At 41.6% G+C, this 24453-nt stretch overlaps 1 protein-coding gene across 12 annotated transcripts in view; it reads right to left on the bottom strand.

The window, feature by feature from the left end:
* ABLIM2 (actin binding LIM protein family member 2) overlaps positions 1-24453 on the bottom strand; it is a 270175-nt gene that overhangs the window by 71759 nt on the left and 173963 nt on the right. For all 12 annotated transcript variants that reach the window (XM_090035514.1, XM_090035516.1, XM_090035518.1 and 9 more), the window contains exons 9-11: positions 19309-19386; positions 12631-12777; positions 2169-2289 (exon numbers count right to left, since the gene is read on the bottom strand). In XM_090035514.1, coding sequence (XP_089891640.1) covers positions 2169-2289; positions 12631-12777; positions 19309-19386 — 346 coding nt within the window. The remainder of the gene's footprint in view (positions 1-2168; positions 2290-12630; positions 12778-19308; positions 19387-24453) is intronic.

Genomic DNA, 24453 nt, shown 5'->3' with positions numbered 1-24453 from the left:
AGAACTTATTAAATCAAGGACCAGTTCTCACTGAAATCAATGTTAATTTGGCTAGTGGCTTCAAAGGACGTAGGATCCAGCCCACAATACAACAGGGTATTAAGAGCATCCCTAAGTTTAAAATTTAAGAAGCCCCACTGAAGTTGGGTGCTTAAGTTAGGCATGTGATTGAGGACCCCTTCTACATGTTACAGGGATTAACCAGCTTATTGTGCAATTAACCGAAACCAGCTACACGTGCAAAGTACCTATTGTGCCATAAAAAGGTCCAATCAGCTATGAAGTTAGACCTTGACAATGTGTACTAACTTTAGAGCTAGTTTGTATGCAGCTTTAATTTGCACCTGTAGGAAGGTCATCCCTGCAGCTGGGAGCCCTGTCAGCTGAGGGGGCTCCCAGCCACAGGGCTCCACCATGCCCAGCTGTGGCTGGGAGTCCTGCAACTGCAAGGACTCAGCCTTGGCAGCTGCCCTACTCTGGGTTCCAGCAGTACCCCACAGCTGCTGGGACCCGGAGTCCCACAGCTGTAGATGCTGGGTCTCAGCAGCATGCCTCCTGGTGAGGGACCAAGCCGGGTCCCGGCAGCTGCAGGGCACAACTGCAGTCTCTTAGTTGTGGGGGGGTGTGGAGCACCTGGGGCTGGGTGATTGAAGCTGTCATTGTTTCCCAGGTGCAGGGGTGTGTGAAGCCCCCAGGGCTGGGAGACCACAGTTGTTGCAGTTTCCTAGCCCAGAAGGCTTTACGCACCCACAAGGCTGGGAGACCATGGCTGCCATAATCTCCCAGTCCCAGGGGCTTCACACATCTCTGGGGCTGGGAGATCTCAGCAGCCGTGTCTCCCAGCCATGGGGTGCATGAAGTCCTTAGGGCTGGGAGCCCCTCAGTTGAGGGGGCTCCCAGCTATGGGACCTTGCTCCTTGCCAGTGCAGGGGGAGCCTGGGATCTGGCTCTCCCTGCACTGACAATAAGACATGATGGGGTTTAATGTGTGATCCTACAATCACACCCCCTGCCATGCATGCATCCATGATGTGGATTGCACATTAGATCCCATTGTGCCTTTAATTGCACTTGTGGAGGGCCCTAAGCAGCTTAATAAACTAAAGCCTTAGATCTTTCACATTTGTTTCTTTTTTGTTGTTGTAACATCCTGATAGCATATTGCATGGAGAACTAATACTGTGAAAATAACTACTACAATTACAAATTATGAATACTTCTAGCTGCTTGTGAAAATTACAGCTTTAAAACTCACTTTTAAAGCAGAACTGTTTATGCTTTTCTTCCTCTTCCTACCCTGCTCTCCTAGGGTACAAGTGAATATAATCATGATAGAATTGCCAGTTTCAGCACAGTTTCTCCTAAACAGATCTTTGACACTTCATATTTTTCCATCCCCAGCAAATACTTTGTGAATAACAAGGATGCCATTTTCTGTAAACTGTTTCTTACAACTTTCAATTTAAATTTTCTCTTTGAATGTTACCTTTTTGAGGACCTCCTTTACCCTCCCCTATCTTCTAAAGCACATTTCTAATTTCCAAAAAGAAAAAAATCACTGACAAAACTACAGAACATTTCCAGTTGAGTGAACAGTTTTAAGCAGTTCAGTTGCTCCTGCAAAAAGGCCAGGGTGAGCTGAATCCACCTCTTATGAGCATGCAAAAATAAGCTAAGCTGCTTCCTCCAGTGTAGCACTGATTGCTGCAGACTTCACTGCAGGTGGATTTTGACCAGCAAATTGGTTAGCAGGAAATTTAACAGCCATTTTTCTAGTCCAGTCCTCAGCCCATATGTTATCAGTGCAAAGAGGATTGCGGGTCTCCCATGTTAAATCTTGCCATTAGCACTCATGATTTTATCGGGTGGAAGAGTTGGGGTTTGACTAGGTAAGAGGTCATGAGCAGAAAGAATGGGCAGCATCAAGTCCATTCTCTATCTTCTGCTATTTTACACTAAATTCTGTAATGCCTGGCAAAATATATTAAAAACAAACAAACAAAAACCCTATGTATGTGCATTAAGTGAAGAAATTTGCTTTTCTCATAGGCCGTTCTTTTCATATTAACCAAAATATGGTAATATGTTTTAACAACAAGATCGGAATCATATCTGTACCATGAACCTGAACATAGGCAAATGAATAAATGAACTTGCTTCTGAATTACCTGGTCTGCTGTAATGCTGAGGAGAATGGGACGTTGGAGTGTAGCGACCATAACCCAAAGATCCAGCAGAACTAGGACTTGATGTCCTGTACTGCTTGAAAGATCTATCATCTTGCTCACCCTGAGGGGGAAAAAGAGAAAAACATAAGTCTTTGGGGAAGAGACCACTATAACACTTTCAGAATACAGCCATTTTTGCTTTGTTGCCTGTATAGTCTGATTCTGTTTTCAGACTCCATGTAACCCCAGTGAAATGAGGCAAGAATTTAGAGAGAAACATTTCACATCTGCTATGGTTAGAGCTGTTCTGGTGTTGTCACACACATGGTCAAAGAATGGTGATTCTTTGGTGTAAATTGTGAAGGCAACGTATAAGAGAGGAGTGTGAAATTAAAATACAGTTTAAAATGCACGTATTATCAGAGAAACATTATTTCAGGACAGGGAGCTGGATTTTCCACTTCCTTTTGTCTTGTGTTGTTGTTTAAGCACACTGGACATAAGAAAGGACAAACTGGAATGACGGTATTTACATTCATTTCCTACGCAGGATAATGACTATGTGCAATGCAAGACAGTACAGGATCAGGGCTCACCTGCTTACTCCTATCACACAGGTCTATTGTGTCTTCTGCACAATATCTTTACAATACTCTGTAGTCCAAGCAAAATCTGTTGTATAATTACCAGGTGAATGATTTATATGTTAGGTCCAATGGGTATGTCTACATGTTCATTAATGTGCCATAATTACAGCATTAAGTTAGTACTTGTAATGATAGGTACTAATTTAATGCACAGTAATTTCCACTACTGCACATTAGTGCAAACAAAAGGTCTTTCTGTGATGTTAATGTGCAGTAGACTAAATCTACTGGGCATTAGGACAGGTTTTGCCCACTGAGCTAATGCGCTGTAAAGCATCTCATGTAGATGCTCCCAATATGTATCAGGGTGCCAAACTCTACTGGGGATCTGTACTGGATAGGCTGGATCCTCCCCAGGGAAAAGAGTGATGGCTATGGCCATGGCAGTGGCAGCAGCTGAGATCACCATAGTGGCAACCACAATGGTAGTGGCAGCATCAGCCAGTGTGGAGACAGTGGGGTTAGTGACCACAGGCTAAGCCACCACTTTCCATGGCAAGGGCACACAAGGGGTGGTGGGCCAGTGGGCTACAGGGCAACTGAGGGCTGTTTTGCACAGTCCCCAACTTGCTTGGCTGCTGCCAGGAGGCATGTCCACCACGTCTACTAGGCCCTGGTTTCTATGACAGGCCAATTATTGGCAATGCCCCCAGTGTTCAGTAGCCTGAACTGAGTAGTATCTTTATCTCTATCTCTATCTATATCTCAGTGGTGTCAAACATATATATATAATTAAAGTTATGGCATTACACTATTATTGTATAAAATGCATCCCATTGAGAACCATCTCCTCACTACCTTGATTTTTTCAAATACATGTAATGGGCTATTCTCCTTTGTAGACTAAAGACACTTCTCTGGAAAACATTACCATAGAGATTGTGATGTCTTCTGTAGCTCATTAAAATACAAATTTGCAACTGTATAAGTATAGTTTTCTGAAGAACCAGAAACCACAATGAAGAGATCAGATGTAGAAATCAACTTTGCAGTATTAGCATTGCTCTAAAATTCATTTTTCTCATTTCTTATTTTGACAAATCAGAATATTAGAATTTATCTGAGGAGGGCCAAATTTAAACATAATCACAAATCAAGCCCTGCTGCAGAAAAAATATATGAAAGATCTTGAGCTCTGGCTGTAAAAACTATTGAAGACTCTCCTATAGAAATCTTTCCCTTAATATTCCTTTGAAGGGAGTAGAAAGTTCCTTGTGCCATTTGTCAGGAGACCACCAATTCCTCCATATTCACCCAAGTCCCATACTCACGTTGAGATACTTCAGTATGTTCTGCCCTAACTATAATAGTCTCTATGTCAGTAACCACTTCAGTGCTCATAAGACTTTCTGACATTGCTCATGGCCTCAAGAAATATTGGTTTTTTTCAGTACATTTCTCCAAGTTGACAAGGACCACAAGAGTGTGACGTTTAAATTTAAAATTAGGTCCTGCAGAACTGCACATTTCAAAGCAGGTAGAACAACTATGTCAATAAAAAGAGCTTTGGTACAAAAAATACACTCTCTAGAGTGGAGGCAGAGAGTGAGTATATCTTAACATGCCTTTGTGAATCATAACAGAACTAAGACCTAGCCTTTGTAATCAGCTTAAAATGTTAATATTAAACAGAAAAACAGATCACGTGTAAGTAAGGTGATAATTCTGAAATGTTCCACTTTAACAATCTTGTACCCTACCTTTTGCAGGTTTCTGATGAAATGTTGAAAGAAATTCATGAAGTGCAATAGTACTACATATAGGACTACACTACATACAGTACTGCTCCATACAGTACATACAATAGTACTACAATAGACTTGCACACCACACACAGCCTCCAAGAATCAGCTCTCCAAAACAGGGATGCATGGGAAAAGAAGCATGCAGGCACTGTCTAATGACCACCGGCATGGCCACCCCTTGTCTCTGGCTCCAGAAAGCAGAAGGGAAAGAGTTCTGTGTTATCCCTCTCACAGTTGCCATCACTATCAGCTGAAAACTGCAGCTGGTGCCTGAAATGGTCAGGGGCAAGCTATGCATGTAATTTAAGAATTGTGGTGTGGACAACAACACTTTATTATTTATAGGAACTTATATAAGGAACTATGGGTATTTACAGTAGAGAACTAACAGTCCAGCTACTGCCCTTGCAAGAATCTGGGGCCTTCCTAGTCTTCTTGCTGTTTCACTACACCAAGAAGATCCTATTGTGTCACCCAGATTGTTTTCCAAGAGCCGCTCTAATTAAAGTGCCCCAAGTGTCACGCGTATCAGCGTCTCCAGGGGAGACACTGATACACGTGACTCTGGAGCCTGCTGGAGTGAGATAATTACCACGCTCCGGCAGACTTGATTAATCAAGTCTGCCCTGATGCATTGTAATTTGAGCGTGTTGGACCAGCCTCTCTGCATGTGTACAGGAGCCCCCTATGTTTGCAAGGAGGACTCCATGTCACCCAGTTAACCATGAGCCTAGAACAAACTTCTTTTTCACATTCTGCCTTCCAAAAAGCAAGGTGCATTTCTTATTTGGGGGTGTGTGATAGGTGGACAAATATGGCGAATAGTATTTTTAATTCCTAGTTGTTAATTATCCACTTGTCAGATTTAACCAATGTTTCTAACGGCAGTTGCAATATGTAATATTTAAGGAAAACCATGGATTGATTACTACCTTTCATTCTTCACACTGTTACACATTTTAAAAAAAATGGATAAACACACAAATATAACTCATGTAACAGAGTCATGAATCAGGCCTATGATATTTATATATTATTTTCTACCTTTACAATCTAAGAAGCATTGTTCCTGTACATAGTTGCATTGCTTCCAAATTGGTGCATCCTGAAATGGTATCTTTAACAATGACAAACCTGGATATTGTTATAGGCTCAATTAAAGTCAGCGGAGTTACAGACAAACTGAGAACCTGGCCTCAACAGTATGTATAATCATAAGCAATTTAACTATAGATATATACAAGCAGTTCAACCATGGGATAGTCATGCCAAGTCATGCCAAGCACTAACCTAGGGCATCTGAAGATGTTAGTTTTAAATCCAAATAGCACATTACAAATTAGAATGCATTTTTTTTTTTTTGGAACAATTTGAAAAAAAAAATGATGAAAGTCTAACCTTTTTCATGAAGCAGAAATGAGGATGGAAGTCAGTGAAACAGACTCATCCAAAAATAGAGCAGTTATCTGATAGAAGTTACAGTACTAAAACATTTTTATAAAAACCCCAGGTTCTGCAAGAGGCAGGAGGCAAACCCCAACATTTCAGACTCCAATGGTTATTTTTATGAACACGTTTAATGCATTATGAAATGGATCAGAATAGGAGAACAAAGGCATTGGGGATTACCTCAGTAGGTGTTGGAGAGAGCAACTGAGGTGACTGCAAACAGCAACACACAAAGTAACAAATTAGTGATACAGATTCATGCATGGTGATATTTGTGAGAAAAAAAATCTATTTTTAACAGTATCAATACTGTGTAACATGATATAGTTAAAGCAATTATAACCACTGATTAGATCAAGTAAATGAAGATGCTTTTAATATGATGAGGAATAAAATGTGATCCGTCCTTCCCCAGCTTTGGTTAGTAAAAATGATTGTATTGCAAACAAATCCTGTGGGTGGCTTTGACTTTCCTCAGTCTTATCCTGAAAATTCGTGCAATATTTTTTTTAATAGAATAAACTCATGTTTTAAGAAACCATTTAGAGATAAGCCCATATCAAACAATCTCTCACCATATATGAGGATTGGAGCTGAAATTTGAAGCTCTGAGCCATCTCTGCTTTAACCAAGATATCAGTACATTTTTTTGAATTCTTATTAAGCAGCATCTAATTTCATAACTAATATTTTTGCTATTCCCTCATTTTCTTTTCAAAATTAAGATCCATGTCCTCCACTGCTCACTGTGAACCATCACTGAAACCAACACAATTAAATGTGCATCTCAGAGCATGAGTGGCATTAAGGGCTAGATCCAAAATGGATTTAGGAATAATAATGCTCAACTATACTGCACCGAAGGGAAGGAACTTAGATCAGTTCCACCTCAGGCTTTTTTAATATCTCTACCTAACCTTAGGGACACCACTACCACCTGCCTTTTTTAGAAGTAAAAAAGACACTCACCCAGGAAAAGAAAGATTTTGTTTCTAAGCCCTCTTTAGCCTGAGGGAGTTCAAATCCACATATTCCACCTTTCAGAAAAATGCCCTGCTCACCAAGCTAGAGACAAGACTTAGATGGGGCAGGGTGCTTTTCACTCTCTGCTGTTGAGGATGGGATGCTGGGCAAAAAGGACTACAAGATACTTTGAGCAGCATAACTCTTTAGCATGAGGAACCTGAGGGAAGACAAACCTTTATCCTGTTTGCAGGACTGTCAGGGAATTCGATGCAATGATAGTTTGATGAGAAGCACCAAAACAGTCCTGAGAGCAGGGGCCAGAATATATACTCTTCTCCTCCTCCTTTCTAGTAGACTAGAGTCCTACTTCTTGTGCTCTCTCACCTTCTCCTAGCCCACCAAAACTTGCATTTCTCACTGCACAGTGGTAAAGCTTTAATATGAGGCATGAAGAGTGCTTCCACTCACAACAATCTGTAGACAGGACTGTCGCACAGGAGATAGGAACGTAAGCTTGAGACTTTACCCACCCCTGGAAGGCAGGACTTGAACCCAAGTCCCTAATTTCTTGGGGAAATGCTCTAACCACTACACGATTAGACAAGAGAGGGGGAGTAGTGGTCCTGCTACTGAATCAAAGGGCCCAGGGCTGCTGTGATTTCTGCTGATCTCAGTGCTGTCAGTGCCTGTCAGATGTCTAAGAGGTCAGGTATGAGTTCTGGGAATCCATCTCTTAGATACCTGTGTCTGTTTGTGAATCTGGGCCCCAAATGTTTTAAATAACTGTCTCGTGTAAGTAATGGGCAACTCATGCTCATGGCACTCGAGACTAATGATAAATAATGCGGTCAGCCATGCTGACATTGGCTTAGTTGATTAGGTTAAGGTGACAAAACACTGCATAAATGTAATTGAATAAACACTGCAAGGAAATGATGGCAGTTAAACATTTATGCATGGTCCCTTGGAAGTTTCTTTACAGGCTTTTGTCTTTTCCACATCTCAACACTGAAAGAGATGGGTTGGAATCACTGTTTGGTTTAAACACTAATTATGAATAAATTAACAAAACCAGAAAGTCCTCCTAACTTCCATCTGAAAGGTTCTTCCTCGCAGCACACCTTTAGTCAAGACTAGTTTAAAAATAAGTGCAGTACTTCTAGAAATATTTCTAACCATTTAAAAATCTTTTTTTTGTGTGTCTTTAATGTCAGAGAAGGCTTTTTAAAACTCATTTAAATAGCCAGCAAAGAACAATGTACAACACTAAAAGGGAAACATACTAGTATCTGCAGAAATATAAATATAAATAATATTTTAACTATGAAAAAGTGCAAATAGTATTATCCTGATCTCATGGGGCAAGGTAAAAGCTATCACACAACTTTTCAAATGAGTAAAGGTGAATGAAAATATGATTAGGCTTCATATTCAGAAGTATTTCTAGAATTCCCAAGTAGTTATACCCAATAGAGAGCAGTTTAAGTGGCTCTGTGTTTTTTCATTAACCCAGGCCATTTTTAGACTGTAATCCTGAACTAGGTACAAAACAAGGGAAGTATGCTATTTCAGTGGAACCAGGATTTCAGCTTTAATTTAAATCAAGGGATATACAAAATAAACATATTGCCACTATTACTATTAATATCACACTACTCTGAGTATTGTTTTATTGTGCTTTATGCTATATCACCCTCTCTCTTCTCATATTTCTATTTCAGGCACCCCAATTATATCTTTAAATGACCTACTTATGGGACAGATCCTTATTTCCATAGAACAGTACTTTACTGCACAACCAGTCTGATTTTTAGTAGTTCTAGGCATAAGGTAGCATTCATAATGAGCAAAGACAGCGGAGTCTAGACCTATGATACTATAAATACTTGGACCCTGAGGAGAGAATATGGTTTTAAAGATAGATGCATTAATTTAAGTTTGATGCATATAAAAAGATCAATAATTTCCAATAGAAGCAAATTCTTTTATGCAGAAGATGTTGTGATTCAATTACTGAATGATTCATGCAGGACTGCTCAGGGATGTATGAGCTGCCAGCAAAATACATACCTACCACCAACACTCCTGGGTGCTTCTGAAATACCTGTGCCAATGCTAGAATGCTAGAAAGCCATGCTCTCTTATGCATGACCTCCAGGCAGGTGGAGCTTAGGAGAATAACATCAGTGAAAGAGTACTTCCAGATCCATGAGCATATTTCCCTGAGCTATCATTATCAAAAGATAATTAACACACTGTTAATAATTTCTTTTTGGAGCTGACCTTGCCCTTTTTGGTTTGATATCATCTTGTTTGCAATCTGGAGGGTGCTCAGCCTTTCATAAATGTAAGTAATTTTCCTTTATAGTAGTAAAATGGAAGAAAGTTGTGAGCATCTATATATCACCCTGATAACAGTGCTGTTCCCTACAGTACATTTCCTCACACCTTTTCAAATGTCATTTGAAAAGTTCTCAACTTTGGGCATCTACTGTATCATTTCTCTTAGAACAGTGGTTTTCAAACGGTGTTTTGCAGAACCAGGCGGTTCTGTGATGAGTCATCTGGGGGTCTGCAGAGATTGGGAGTAACGGCAGAGCAGGCCAGGAGACGGTGTACTACCATTGCTGGGCTGGGTTGCGTAGCTCTGTGTCGGCCTAGGGGCAAGGGTCCGTATAGCAGAACAAGAGATATGAAATGGTTCTGTGACGTCAAAGAACCACTGCCTTAGAATTCAATTCCATAGAATTCAATTCCATAATTTATCACATCTCTGCATTTTTCTGATATTCCCTTTACCTGTTATCTCATTAAGCCTTTTGGTAACTCATGTAACACCCAGATCCTCAACCTGAGTAAACTGTCAGAATTCTACTGAGGTTTTCAATTACAATGATATACAGGAGTTGGAAAACTGCTTACTATTTAGTTTTCATCATATTTTAGTTCCATCAGTCCTGATGATATTTTTTTGTTTGCTCTTCTGCCAACTCCCTCTAGTTTGTTAGTTATATGGTGTCTAAAACTGAATGCAAGATTCTAGGTGAAATGCCCTAGAGTCAGAGAGAAAAGGCTAGTTCTCTGCTGAGTTGTATGACCTATCTGTATCTCCTACATAAAACTGCTTTAGGATTTTTTGTTGCCATATCTCCTTGCAAATTCATGTCTAATTTGCTATGCATGATATCCACTAGGTATCAGCATTCATGCCCTGACGGTAGCTTTCTCTGGGTTTCAGATTAACCACATATGCACATGGAAAAAAATATAGATATATAAATAACATATGAAACAAATAGTTTTTATTTTTCCCCAGAGAAATCTTTTGTTAATTCCTGCTCAAATTTTGAACCACTGTGGGAGCATCTACACAAGACACTACTGTGCAGTAGCAACTCACTGTAAACATCTCATGTAGACACTGCTAGCCAAAGTAGTGAATTTAAAGGTATCTGGGGTATGTCTATAACATGCTGAAGTCACTTCTGTGCTGCTAATAAACTGCTCGTGCTGCAACATGGATATAGGTCAGAACTGCTTGCTTTCATGAGAGTGGTTCCAGCCTGTATATCTCTAGTGCACTGATCCTCCACCAAGGTGTTACAGCACCCTGGGGTGACTTAAGATCCTTTCAAGGGTGCCATGCAATGTTAGCATGGTTAGGTGTCCAAACATGATTCATAAGATAAAGCAAAACACTTCAAACATTTCAATACTTTGTTCTGAGTTCTTTGCAACAGCAAAACTACTCTATTATTTTTCTGTGGACCAAAAAAGAGTGAAAACTTAGAGCCGGCATTTTCTAAGGGGTGCCTTGAGTCTGTCCAAGATGTCTTGAATCTAAAAATGTTGATAACCAGTGCTGTAGTGGATAGAGGTCATGAGACAAGGGGCCAATTTAAGACATGCTGCTGTCTTCAGAGCTTCTGACTAGTTTGCTTCTGCAGAGAATTTGGAACCCAGTCATCTGCCGTTTCCGGAGTGAGCCCACTAGCCATTGAGACATCGGATAAGAGAGAGGCAGCACACCCACTGCAATCTCTTTCTGTCTTTAAAAAGAGAATAGCAGCTGTAACTGCATGTTGCCAATTTGTGTGAGGCATTCTCTGAGCACACCTTCTGGATTGAGCCCTTCAAGGGAGTTAGGCAGATCTAAGGTTGGGAAGTTGATCAGTCTAATAATGTTCAGTAAACTGACTGGTCAAATATTGGGTACCTTCATGTGAAGATGGCAATACAGTCAAATAATACACAGAAAAAGCACTAATTTTCTATTAAGAAGTTTGCCAAAAGCAATTAAAAATTACACTTATGTTAAGCAAACTGCCAAAAAAAAAATCAACTCCCCATATAAAATTGCTATAATCTTTGGCCAGTCAAAGAATATGCAGTCAATTGGCTGGTTAACTGACAATATTTGACTAATTGACCATCTTACCAACCTTAGGTAGATCCCTTCCTTTGAATCCCAATACTTATGGGACCCTGGTTGAATTTAGGTATGCTCAGCCCTATAAAACTAGAGGCAAACCATGCAGCCAAAATTAATATCTGGAGAAATTTATCATTAAAAAGGGTATGCTGATTGGGTTTAGATGCCTCCAGAATTGGGTATGGGTGAGGGCTTTCAGGACAGAATTTTTTGCTTTATGTCTTACTTTAGGCATCTAAATCTTTCATTAGATTTAGCCCTAAATTCCTTTGCATTTAATGTAATATAGCTATTTTGATGTCCCAATGTAAATAAGGATTTTGGCAGTGATCCTGGAAGTACTTATACACATAATTTCCTGTACACATAAATATCTCTATTAACTTCAATGAGACGACTTGTGCAAAGAAGTATTCGGGTTTTTATTATTAACATTGCCATGATTAAAAGAATCATTTATGCCCAAGCTGAATAGGTATAGCGGAGAGGTCTTTGCTTACTTTAAGTATGGGAAACTAACCTATACAGCCATTAAATTCTTGTTAGATGTTTTAACTTGGAAAATAATTTAATGTTAGAAAATGAAATGAAAGGAAGAAAGCAAGCTAGCTTGTATAATAGGACTTATACAGAAATGTGTTTCACATAAAGTAGTATTAGTATTAAATATTACATCAAATTAGATTACATTAGCAAAAAGCACATAACATTGGCGGCACATGAAAAAGGCAAAATGCATGCATGATGTGAAGATGAACTTTAATAAGGGGCAGTTGAAAGAAATTTCTGCATAGAAAAATGATACCTTTGTTGTGTTACCAAAATAACACAGTACACATAACAAAAGCATAAAGGGTATTTGGCTTGGCTTCTGATTTTGGAGTTATAATTAGCCATAGTTCCTGTTTCCTACCACATGCACATATTATTTCTCTGGCAGAAAAAATATTTTTATTTCTTGTCATTTGCTTTAAAAGAAGTGTTTGATCACATAAAACTATCCTTTAATTTCACAATGCAGTGAAAAATTAAATGTAAATCCCTTTTGTTTAACAGGCTATTAACGTGACTGTGAGAGGATAAAATTACTTCAATTAATTCAAGTTTAGAAAGTAATTAAAAAAAGTATAAGCATACTTCTAAGAGCTTCAGCGGAGTGAGGTGTTTAATGATGTACGTAAAATTTCAGATTCACAATTAAACAAGCACTCAGGTTTCAGTACCTCCCCATAACTATGCCTGTCATCTGCAGAGTAACTGATATATGGAGAGTAGGAGATCATATCTGGGCGGTCAATATTATAGATGGCTTTATTTTTAGGAAGAGCAGCCAAATCCCTGTAGTCAAGAATTTCATCGCCAAGCTTTGCCTAAGAAAGGAGGAAAGAAAGCAGTGAGGACAAGAAGGAATACAATCAGGACACAATCAGGAGAGGACATATATATATATATATATATATATATATATATATATATATATATATATATACACACACACATTGATAGAAAAGCCAATAATCATACATTTTTTTCTTTGATGACTGAGAATTTAAATATAATGCAAAACTTTAAAGGTATATAATTGCTTTCCTTGTACACAGTCACACTTTCTACTCCCCCCGTCATGCACATTATATAGCAAAGGCAGTATAGTACAATCCACATTTTCTTCAATCATCTCCTGCTGACTACTGGGGTGTAAAGAAGGGCTAATTCTGCAATCCTTGCTCAGAAAAAAAATCCTTTATCCAAGGTGATGTTAGCTGGATATTTATCACCCCCACCACTGTACATGATAATAAGTAATTACATATTTATTTCCAACATTGTCTATCCAGATGGTAAATCTCATCCATTTTGCTAGCCTGTAACTTCTCGCATTAAAAGAGCTCACACCACATCAACCCTTGTTGACTATTTCTAACCTGTTCCTTATTCCTGAATGTCACAGTGCACTACGGTGCCTGCTCCTTTAAGAACAGAAACTGCCTAGGGAGAGGACCCTAACAGCCAGATAGAAGCCCAAAGGTGCAGGTTACTATGGCAACAGGCTAATGAGTAAATTAGCCTGCACCTGCACCCCATCAGCTGACTGGAAGAGGCTGGGCCCTGGGCATATATAAACCCCAGGGCTGGGACCAGAGGGTGAGTTCTCTGCCAGCAGCCAAGGGGGGAGGAGGGCCTGGAGAAGCGGCTCACCAGAGAGGCTTGGCTGCCTGTCTACTCCGGGTAGGATTAAGGGGCTCCAGGAGCTCACCAGAGACCCTGGCCTACAAAGCACTTAGTGCTGGGGGAAGTTTGATTTTTGTTAAAGGGACAGAACACCCTGAACTCCTTGTAATATGATACAGCCCAGGGGCTCATATTTTATTTGCTGTTTATACACCGGTGGATTGAGCTGAGGCTATTGGGGAAGGAGGAGGCCTCATTGGGGGCCCACTATGGTGTGGAGACCCCAGCACCAGCGAAGGGCGCAGCAACAAGAGGGTGAACAGACCCCAGTGCCAGTGTGGGGTGCAGAGACAGGGCTGTGGAGAGCCCAGTGCCAATGTGGGGTGCAGAGACAGGGCTGTGGAGAGCCCAGTGAGGACAAGAGGCCGAGCTGTAGCGAGGCCCCAGAAGAGATGACATTTAAATACCATCTGTGAGGCTTGGGGCATGGTATAGGGGTGGTTTTGGAGCCACGCATTGAGCCCAGAAGGCTCCAGGTGTCCTGTGAGGTATCCAGTTTGAAGCGGGACCCAAAAGGGGTCTAAGAACCCAGAGGGTTCAGTGGGTCCATCAAGACCATGTTCAGAGTAGAAGCTCGAGGGCAGCTTCCCAATTTATTAGAATTAGCAGTAAGACGTGGCAGATGAGAGAGGGTGCCCGTGGGGCAGGATTGGCATGGTCAAGAAACCCTAGGGGTATCGCAGCCATCCCTGGGGACCCCATGCCGTGACAAAGTGGCGCACTGCCTGGGAACTCGGCTGTGCGCGGGGAAGGAACCTTCTGTCTCTCAGAAGGGAGATGAACCTTTGGGCTAGAAGATAGATTGAGAGAAATTTATAGTAAGGCTGGGCGTTAGTTATGGCTGAGGAAGAGACCATGGAAGGTCTGAGACCAGAGAACTTCACCTGGCTATTGCAGGTGGATGTGTTGGAGGAAAAAAACAGCCCAGTTAGAGTGGGAGTTAGGAGTAGTGAAATCCCAGAAAGAGCAAATTGAGGTGAAGATTGCTGCTTTAGAGCTGCAGGTACAATCAGGCAAGAAAGAAGGAGGGTCCAAAGAAATCAGGTGCTTGATAGCTGTGGGGGCTGAGAGGGCTCGAGCACTTGAGCAGCTTATCGTGACTGAGACTCAGAAGATCTGGGAGCAGGAAGAGAAGCTGCAGAAGATGCAGAAGGAGATGACAGCATGGGTGTCAAGATCTCCTGAAGCCTGCACAACCCAGACAGAGGAATAGAAAGATGTGCTACAGAAGCTGGAAGGGTCAAGAAGCCTTATAGGTGTCCTCCAGAAAGAACTTCATAGTCAGGAAGACCAGATAGAGGGGCTGCATGAGGAGCTGGAGAGCTGGCAACAGAGGTGCATGCATGCAGAATACCTTGCACAAGAGCTGTGAGACAAGCTGGTTAAAAGCCATACCCAGACTTAAGAAATAGGAAAGATGATCTCAAAAGAGATGGAGAAAGTGAAAGAATATATGGCAAATTATGAGGCGTTGCAGGACCAGAAGCAGTCCCTTGAAAATGAGGCAAAGGCCATGAAGGAGGCCCGTGACAGGTGGCAGACTCAGTTGCAGAGAGTAGAGGCAGAAAAGGAACAACTTGGGGAACAGGTACAGTCCCTGAAAGCCCTTGTAGAAGACAACGTAGCTAGAGAGGCAGTACTGAGTGCAGAAAGAGAGCAGTTACAGCTTCAGGTGCAAGCTGCAAGAAAACAAGTTCAGGCACTGGAGCAAGAAAACCAACTACTACGAGAGGCAGGGGAGCAGGCTGTTATAAGAGTCCAAGATCCCTGTGAGATCAAGGTGCCAGGCACAGCAGGTAGCGCAATGCTTGCTGAAGCAAGGCAGAAGCCTCAAATGCTAAAGGATAAGGACACAATAGGAAGGAGCACATTCGCGCTGGGAGCACAGCTGGCGGACCACATAGCTACAGCCAAAGCTGAATGGCACGAGCAATTCTACGAGCTGGAGGCATTGAACAAGTCTTTAAGGGAGATGGAGAAACAGCTAGAAGCCATGTGGCTAGGGGTCTGGAAGCCCCAAGAATATGTGGGGCTACCTAGATACTCAAACCCAGAGAATTCCAGAGACAAGGCAGGCCCAGTGCAGCTAGAGAAGAGCACTATGACGGAGGGATGCTTAGAGGTAGATCCTACAGCCACACAGGAAGAGGCCCTACCGGCATTAATAGGGTGCCTGAATCAGAGATGGGGCCAGTTGATAAGTCCCCACACAGACGAGATAGACTGAATAAGACAGAAACTGGAGGAACTCATTAGCAGATACAACAAGGGAGTGTTCATGGTGCCAGATTGAGTCCAGTCAACTGAAGCAGATACAGCAGACCTAGCGACTGCGTGGAAGAGGGAGCAGTCCAGCACAAGAAGCGAGACCAGGGGCCTGAGTTATCAAGGCAGCCCGCAGAGGGTGCAACACCCAAAACCTAGGGGACAGAGACCACAGGTCGCTCAAAGCCTAGTGCAGTGCGAGTCAGAGACAGACTCCAGAAAAGGGAGATTAGTTGAGCCCAAAAAGGGAAAGCAGGCTGAAGGGCCAGAGATGAGAAGGAAGAGACAACCACCCAAGGAGACCTTAGAGAAAGCTACTTAGTGCTGGGAGAAGTTTGATTTTTGTTAAAGGGACAGAGCACCCCTGAATTCTTTGTAATATGATATATTCACTGATCATGAATCTAAAGATGCCACAGCTCCACAACACAGGGCTGTCTAACTTTTGGGTGGCCATGGGCCACATACCCTCTGGCCACATGCGACACAGGCTGTGCGCCATCTGCATTGGCCCTCCTCATAGCACCATGCAGAGTGTGCGGTGCTATACCACACCAGTGCCAGCAACACCACTACTCGTGGGATCCCTCAGTCCTGTGAGCTGTGTTGTCTCATCCCACCCCCAGCGGTGTGGGGACACAGAAGGAGCTGGAGAAGGGAGGTGGAGACCAGAGACTCCAGCAGCAGTAGCAGAAGAGTGATATGGGGAGCAGCACCTGAAGTGGGAGTCTAGGAGCTGCAGTTTAATCCCTTGAGGGTTTAACTGCCTGTTGGAGAGTCCTGCTTTAGCTGATCACGGATGTCCCCATCTCTTATGACCTCCCTCACCTGAAGTTCTAATCTTTTTGCAGCTGGTTACACAAGTCGCTCTCCAGAAAGTGAGGCAATCAGAAATCACATTTTCATAACTCCCCTTCCTCATTTATTTCTAGTATTCACCACTACTAATCCAGCATTTCCTAAACTTGTTGATGAGACACCAAACCAGGCCATACTGACAGAGAAGAGAGGGGCAATATCTTTTTTTCTAATTGCTGCCAAAAAGAGACTCTGGAATCAAAATGAAGAGTGAACCTGTGTTTGATGCACGTTGCCTGCTTTCAAAGCATAGCTCAACAATCCCAGAAACAGGCTGTGTTAGTCATTACACCGCTGAGATTCCCACTTCTACATTGCCCATGCACATTCAATCTAACATGTTCTGTAGCTCAAAAGCCACACTAGATCCCCAAATCTAGACTGATTGTTCTATTTCAATTTGACACATTCAGAGGTGTGAGACCTATAGGGTCACCAGCTCCTACATTCTCAAGCTGTTCTGTAATTTCTTTTTGCTTGATCCTTCTGCTCTGATACATTATAGCTGTGCTAGTCAGAGATCCATAATGAGGACTGAGCTTTACATACAAATGCTATTCCACTCCTCCGCTGGAGGGGAGTAGGCGAGTGGTAACTGAAGAATCATTTTAAAAACATACGAGTTCAATAACAATGTACTTTTAATTTTATCCTTTTTCTCTTCCTAGGTATCTAAGTAGGAGTTAATCTCAAAAAACTTGCTGACATATCAGGCAATTATGATACAGACAGGCAAGAACTGGGATTTAAAAAAATCTTATATCTGCTAGAAAACTTTCTTGTTTTGCAGTCCCATGTGCCCCTGAATAGGTATGTCACAGAAACAAACACTAGTGTTGTATGCTGACTGATTCCCTTTGAAAAAATAAGAAAAGAAAATGGTGTTTTGTCTTTGGTTATAAGCTGCTTATGAAGTATACTTAAGTAATGATACACATTAAGAAAACTGTTTGAAAGAAGCAAGTATTGTACAGCAGCCATAAAATTGCCACTACATAAATAAATAAAATAATAATGTGCATACTTATAAAAGCAGAAGAATGGAATAAGTTTGGAAAAATAGAGACCATATGACATGCTTACGTGATACTAGTTCCAATCCACACCAAATATGCATCAGTGGCAGCTGTGGACGCAGTGTTACCTGTGTACCTGACTACATGTCAGCCTCTACTGATAAGTGTTTTTACTAGAAGGGGGCACATTTTATATGAGCAATTAATGCACTTCAGTTCAGGCCTGCTTCTGCTCTGCCCCCCCTGCAGCAGCCAGAGGGAGCTCCACTGGGGGCCAGCCCTGGGCTGGCAGGGGGCACAGGGTCTGGTCTCAATCTCTGGGGCAGGAGAGAGCTGTCTGCTAGCCATGTGGAGATTAGGACCCATCCAGATCTCTTCAGCAGGGCTGGATTAATGTATAGGCAAACTCAGCATGTGCCTAGGGCCTTAAGTGAATCATAGAATCATAGAAGTAGGGTCGGAAGGAACCTTGTAGATCTTCAAGTCCGACCCCCTGCCAGGGCAGGAGAAAAACTGGGCTCAAATGATCCCAGCTAGGTAGGCATCAAGCCTCCTCTTAAAGACCCCCAGGGTAGGAGCCAACACCACTTCGCCTGGAAGTTGGTTCCAGATCCTAGCCACTCTGACTGTGAAGAAGGGGCTCAGTTGTGCTTATTTTACATATTATAATCGAGTGAAAAAAAGTAATATAAATATACAGTACAGGGCCCATGAGTTTGTTTGCCTATGGTCCGTGCTGTGGCAGATAGGACAGATGTTTCTCAAGCAAATCACAGGAAGTCATCCTTCCACTGTACTCAACTTTGATGAGGCCGCAGCTGGAGTACTGCATCCAGTTCTGGGCTCCCCGACTTAAAAAGGACGTGGAAAAACTTGAGAGTCCAGAGGAGTCCACATGATCAGAGGGCAGGAGAACAGGCCCTATGATGAGAGGCTGAGAGCCATGGGACTCTTCAGCCTGAAAAAATGAAGGCTCAGGGGAGACCTGGTGGCTGCCTGTAAGTATATATGGGGTGTACCTCAGGATCTGGGGGAATGCCTGTTCACCAGAGTGCCCCAAGGGATGACAAAGTCAGATGGTCAGAAACTCCTCCAAGACCATTTCAGGCTGGACATGAGGAAACCTTCTTTACCATCCGAGCCCCCAAAGCCTGGAATAGACTCCCCACAGAGATGGTACAAGCACCTGGTCTAGATTCTTTTAAGAAACATTTGGACATCTGTCTTGCTGGGATCCTTTGACCCTAGCTGACTTCCTGCCCCTGGGGCAGAGGGATGGACTTGATGATCCTCCGAGGTCCCTTCCAGCCCTAATGTCTATGAAATCTATGACATTCTTGACATATATGACAGAAACTGCCAATATCCTGTTATTTTTAAGTATGGTATTTAAACACTTTACTGTGAGAATATCAGTTTGCAAGAATCAAGAACTAAAGTGGCTTGGAGATATTACATTTCTCTGTAGTGCATTAAACAGTTCATCTAGTATACATTTCTTTGCATCTCACAGCAGGAAAGAATGCTTACATAGATCACACGGCTCGGGGAACCTGATGTACTTGAAGCAGGTACAGAAATAATGCTCTCAGAAGAAGTTCTAGTTTCCTAGGGCAGAAGACAAAAATAATAAGAAAATTTATCTATGACTTAAGAAAGATAAGGTGTAAAAAGTCTTCCACTAAACTGAACTCTTGCCATTCAAAAGTGGAACGCTATGGTCAACTCAAATGAATATAGGCAGACATGCCTGAGAACCTGAAGTAATAGTATTCTATTATCCAAATAATGAACTCATTGAAAATAGCAACAATTATCTCATATACTATTTACCTAGGACCCCCACTAGAACACATGGTTGCAATACAGGTTAACAGAATGATCCTAGAAGCCTGTTAATTAGGCTGTGCAAAGCTTTGGTCACTGATTCAATTTGGCAGAGATTCAGCCTGATTCAGTGGCTAAATCCCCAAATCCGAATAGAATCAGGAGACCCTTTAATCTCTCTGAATCGAACTGGAACCCTCTGAATCGATTCTGAGAGATTCAGAAAGATTCGATGATTCAGATATACATACAGCTTTAAATGTTTTTTCTACATACCTCAAGGTACCAGGTGGCTTATGTATGGTGTGATGGTAGGGTGGATGGGCTCCCCAGCAGGCTCAGCAGCAGACCCAGAGGTGGACCAGAAGCACTTCCAATCCACTTCCAAGTCTGCTGGGGAGCATGTTGCCCCCCTCCCCGTGCCCTCCTAGCTCAGCGACTGGTGCCTCCTGGGTTAGGGGGGTATCTGGGGGGCACCCAGGGTCCCCCCATGGCCAATTCACTGCCAAGCATGTGTGTGTGGGGGGGCCTAGTGCTCCTGTAGGATGCTCCATCCGCCCCAGCATCATAGTGTTCATGAGCCACGCCTGGTACCTCGAGGTATGTAGAAAAAACATTTAAAGCTGTGTCTATGGCCAAATCGCTGATTTGCTAAATTAGCATCAAATCTTCAGATTCAGATTCAGCTGAATCAAATCACTGTTTCTGTTTTGGGCCAAATCTGAATCGAATACAGCCCATTTTGCACACCCCTAATGTTAATGTGAATTCCAGTTACAGCAGCTCTGAGGCTGGGTGTGTCACATGGACATCTGAAGGCAAAATCTGAGTCCCTATACAGGTTTCCCTTGCTTTATGTAGTTTCTGTATGTCTGAATTCAATGACCCTTTTTATACCAAACATTCGTTATATGCGAGGTAAGTTCACTCTTATGTGATTGGTGTGGTGGAAGCTTGCAGTCAGTTGCATTGTGCAGTGCACTATGGGAGTGACACACACCAAAATATAGTCTCCTGTGTGGATTTGTGCTCGTTGCTCATTGTCTGTGATACGTGTTTCTGTAGTTGTCATGCCCATCAACTAAACATTCACCAGCTCCCCATGCTTGTGTGTACTGTCTGCTGTTGGTGAGTACCAAAACTGTCTTCAAAAAGTGGTAGAAAATGGGTCTGGCGGTCAGTATAGTTGAGGTCTTGGAATGTATCCCTATTTGTTACATTGTAAAGTGGGTTTTCTTTATGCAAATTCAAGGTATGTGCAGTTTTCCAGGAATGCATGTACAGCATTAAGCAAGGGAAAAAACCTATAATTAATTTGGCAAATCTACATATTTTGTTCAAAGTCTTATGGTTTGGTGAAAGTCACTAGCAGCACCCAGAATACTATTTTCTTTAAAGTGGAAAGATTGCAAAAGGCTTTTTTGAGCTCCTACTATAAGGCCACATCTACACATGTGCCCGATTGCGCGGCTGTTACTAAAGCAAATACTAAATTGGGCTAAAGCAAGTATTAAATGACTGTGCATTAACTGCTGGTACGTCACAGTCCCAGCACTGCATGGGTCATTTCCAGCCCTACTGTGCAGTTGCAATGAGGTAGCTCATTGCAACTGCACAGTAGTGGCGGTGTCACGGTTCATGCCTGCTGATGCTATGTGTAGACATACCCTGACAGTATAAGAATAATATTTATCCTGGTATTAGCAGAGCAAGAATTATTATAATTTTTTAAATAGTTACTGCATCTAGAATACCACCTAACAATTTTTTGGAACTTCTTGGTAGTTTCTTTTATTGTGAAAAATACCAAGCTATAAGACACATAAGCATTAATAATGAACAAACATACTTGATAGTTGTTACTCAAATCTGAAGAAGCTTGTGGGATTCATATGTTTAAAAGATAATTAGGATAATATAACTGAAATGAGTATATTTATCTATATGATCCTTCATCTGCAGTAGCTTCTAATAGAATTTATCATGCCAGGAAAAATATTTTTTCTTAGTTTGCAAGTGGTTGCGTATTTTGCCACGAGCGTAGCTAAGTATTGTTAAAGTGCAAAGTATTGTTAAAACTCAATATTTCATGGCTAGAAGTAACAATTGTTCAAATACTTAAAAGCTCATTCACTTTTTTAAGCTGTGAGATCTTAGCTGTGAGGTATTTTTCTTCCCATTATTCTTGTAGTAGCTTCCCAGCTATTGGAAACAAACAATGGACTTATCTAATCTTTCAGCTTTCTATAAGATACCAATGAAGTCATCCTCATAGGCCCTGATAATCAAAACACATGGGGCTTGAGAAGCCAGGTCTAGAGCAGTGGGCCTGGGCTGTGGCACCAGCCAGAGTAGAGGGGCAGAAGCTGGGAAGGCTAAAACCCCAACAAAAAGGGAAAAGAAAGGCATGGAGTGGCCTGGAGACTGTGGAAACTGGAAAATTAATCCATAACTTGGGAGGTGGTCTAACTGAAATTGTGGGACCAGGATGCTACTGTTTGATAGTGGTGAAGTCAAATGTGGAACTTTTGTTTAAGTTTTATCTCTGATGCCTCAAGTGTGCCATTGTTTGAAAGAACTTCAGTTTGGATTGCCAAGATTGTACTCAAATCATACGAGACAAGACAGAACACAGGGCAGCAGGCATAAAAAGGACAAGGGTCCTACCCGAATGGAGATTCAAATCTGCGAGGCATTGGGCATAATTTAGGCGAGGTATGGAGCCACGCAATTAGCCCTTAAGGCAAGAGATCTACACCTCCAGGTGTTCCTTGGAGTTAGACTATACCTGGGAAGCCCTGGGGCAGCTTCCCCTTGTGAACCAGAAGGAACATCAAGATGTGGCAGGTGAGTGAAGGGGAGACTGTTCCCAGAGTGAGCAAGGAAGGGGGGAATTTTGGGGGCCTTCAGGGGCTTGCAAACACCCTGGGGATGGTGCCCTGTTATAATGACAATCAGCATAGAAAATATATCTTGTTAAACTACAATCTCCAGTTGCTAAAGATTACAGCATTTTTGTAATAGACTTCTATAAAATACTTGGATTTGATACCATGGAGTATTTTGGTTACAAGAGAGTAGAATGATACGGATCAAACAAATCACATAAAAATGAATGAAAAATTGACAGGTTGCAAAATGTAATTGTAAGAGGGGAATCAGGATTGTACAAGGATGTTTCTACTGTAGGTACCACTGTTTGGTCTTCTACTCTTTAGCATTTCTATCAGTGGGTGAAAAAAAATCATCATTAATAAAGCTTCAAGATGACACACAAATTTGGGAAGGCATAAACAATGAAAAGAACACAGGTCACTGACACAGTGCAAGCCAGAGTTTTTGGTGAACTGCGTACAAGCAAATGCTGTTTCAATATGTCAAAATGTAAAGAAATGCTGTATAAGCCATATTTATGAATTGAGTGATTCTACCAATGGAAGCTGTGGCTGTAAAAAGGACCTGGGGGCTATGGTGAGTAATCAGCTGAAGCTGTCTATAGCACAATGCGGGGGCTAAAAGTATAAGCAAGGCAATCTTAAATAAGAAGGGAGAAATTATATCTATATTGGGCACCAATGCAATCCCGGCTAAACTGTAATGACATCTCATTTTGTTGTCCACAACTCAAGTACAATGTTGGAAAACTGGAGAAGCTCCAGAGAAGAGCCACAAAAATGATCAAAGGACTGAAAAATATCCTTTATAGTGAAGGACTTGAGCATCTTTGAGCATATTTGTAACATCTTTTCAGGGTGATGTGACAAATATCAGACAAAACTAGAGGACTCTTCCATCTAGCAGGCAATGGGCACATCTACATATGCAACTCAAGCAAATGAATATACTCCAGCTCAATTTGAGCCAGAGCAAACTAGTTCTGATGTCACTGTCTACATGTGCTTTTAAGTACAGTAATTTATGGCGCTGCTGGATACCATTTATATCTGTTGGGACTATCAGCCAGCACAGTAAATTAATCTACTGTGCCCTAATTGCCATGCATGTGTAGACGGTGATGCTTGACTGAGCAGCACATTAGTCTGCTGTACAGTCAAGAGTCTCATTTAGATGTGCCCAATGTGTCCTGGATCAGGCGAGGTATAACTAGACAAAACCAAATCACTATATGGGTGCAAATTGAAATGGTACAAATTCAGACCAGAAATAAGGCATTTTTAAAGCTGTTATGTTAATCAACTGTAAGTGGATTCTTTTACAAGAAAAATATTAAAATCAAGATTGGATATTTTTATGAAAGGTGCTTTTGTTCAGACAAATTATTTCAAGGACATCCCATGGTCTGTGTCATACAAGAAGTCAGATCAGATCATTAGAAGGGCCTTCCTGGCCTTAAAGTCTAGGAATCTAAAAGTAAGAGTTAAAGATTTTCACTCATTTTGAGTAGTATTTTAGCCCAGAAATAAATTCTAACAATTTCAATGATACTGTTTGTGAAGTAAGCCAATATTCAATGAGTAATATGGCACTAGTGTTGTTGTTTTTTTATGTAGAGCTATAATTCAGTCCAAGATGTACTTGATAACACAACAGATACTAAAACATTCTTTTATATCTGCTGCTTCGTGTTCTGTCTTGTCTCATATAATTTGAATACAATTCTGGCAAGCAAAACCAAAGTTCTTTTGAACAATGACACACTTGAAGCATCAGAGATAAAACTTGCATAAAAAGTCCCACATTTGACTTCACCTCTATCAAATAGATAGTAGCATCCTAGTCCCACGATTTCAGCTGGAGTACCTCCTCAGTTATGGATTAATTTTCCAGTTTCTACAGTCAAACTGAATACAGCCATCCTTGTAATTGTTAAAGTTGCCAAAACTCTAT

This window comes from Crocodylus siamensis, chromosome 2, assembly GCF_052110815.1.
Source record: "Crocodylus siamensis isolate JL-2025a chromosome 2, ASM5211081v1, whole genome shotgun sequence".
In the NCBI taxonomy this organism is placed as follows: Eukaryota; Metazoa; Chordata; order Crocodylia; family Crocodylidae; genus Crocodylus; species Crocodylus siamensis.
The sequence above is the reverse complement of the archived record's forward strand: the minus strand, read 5'-3'. Positions and strand labels throughout refer to the sequence as shown.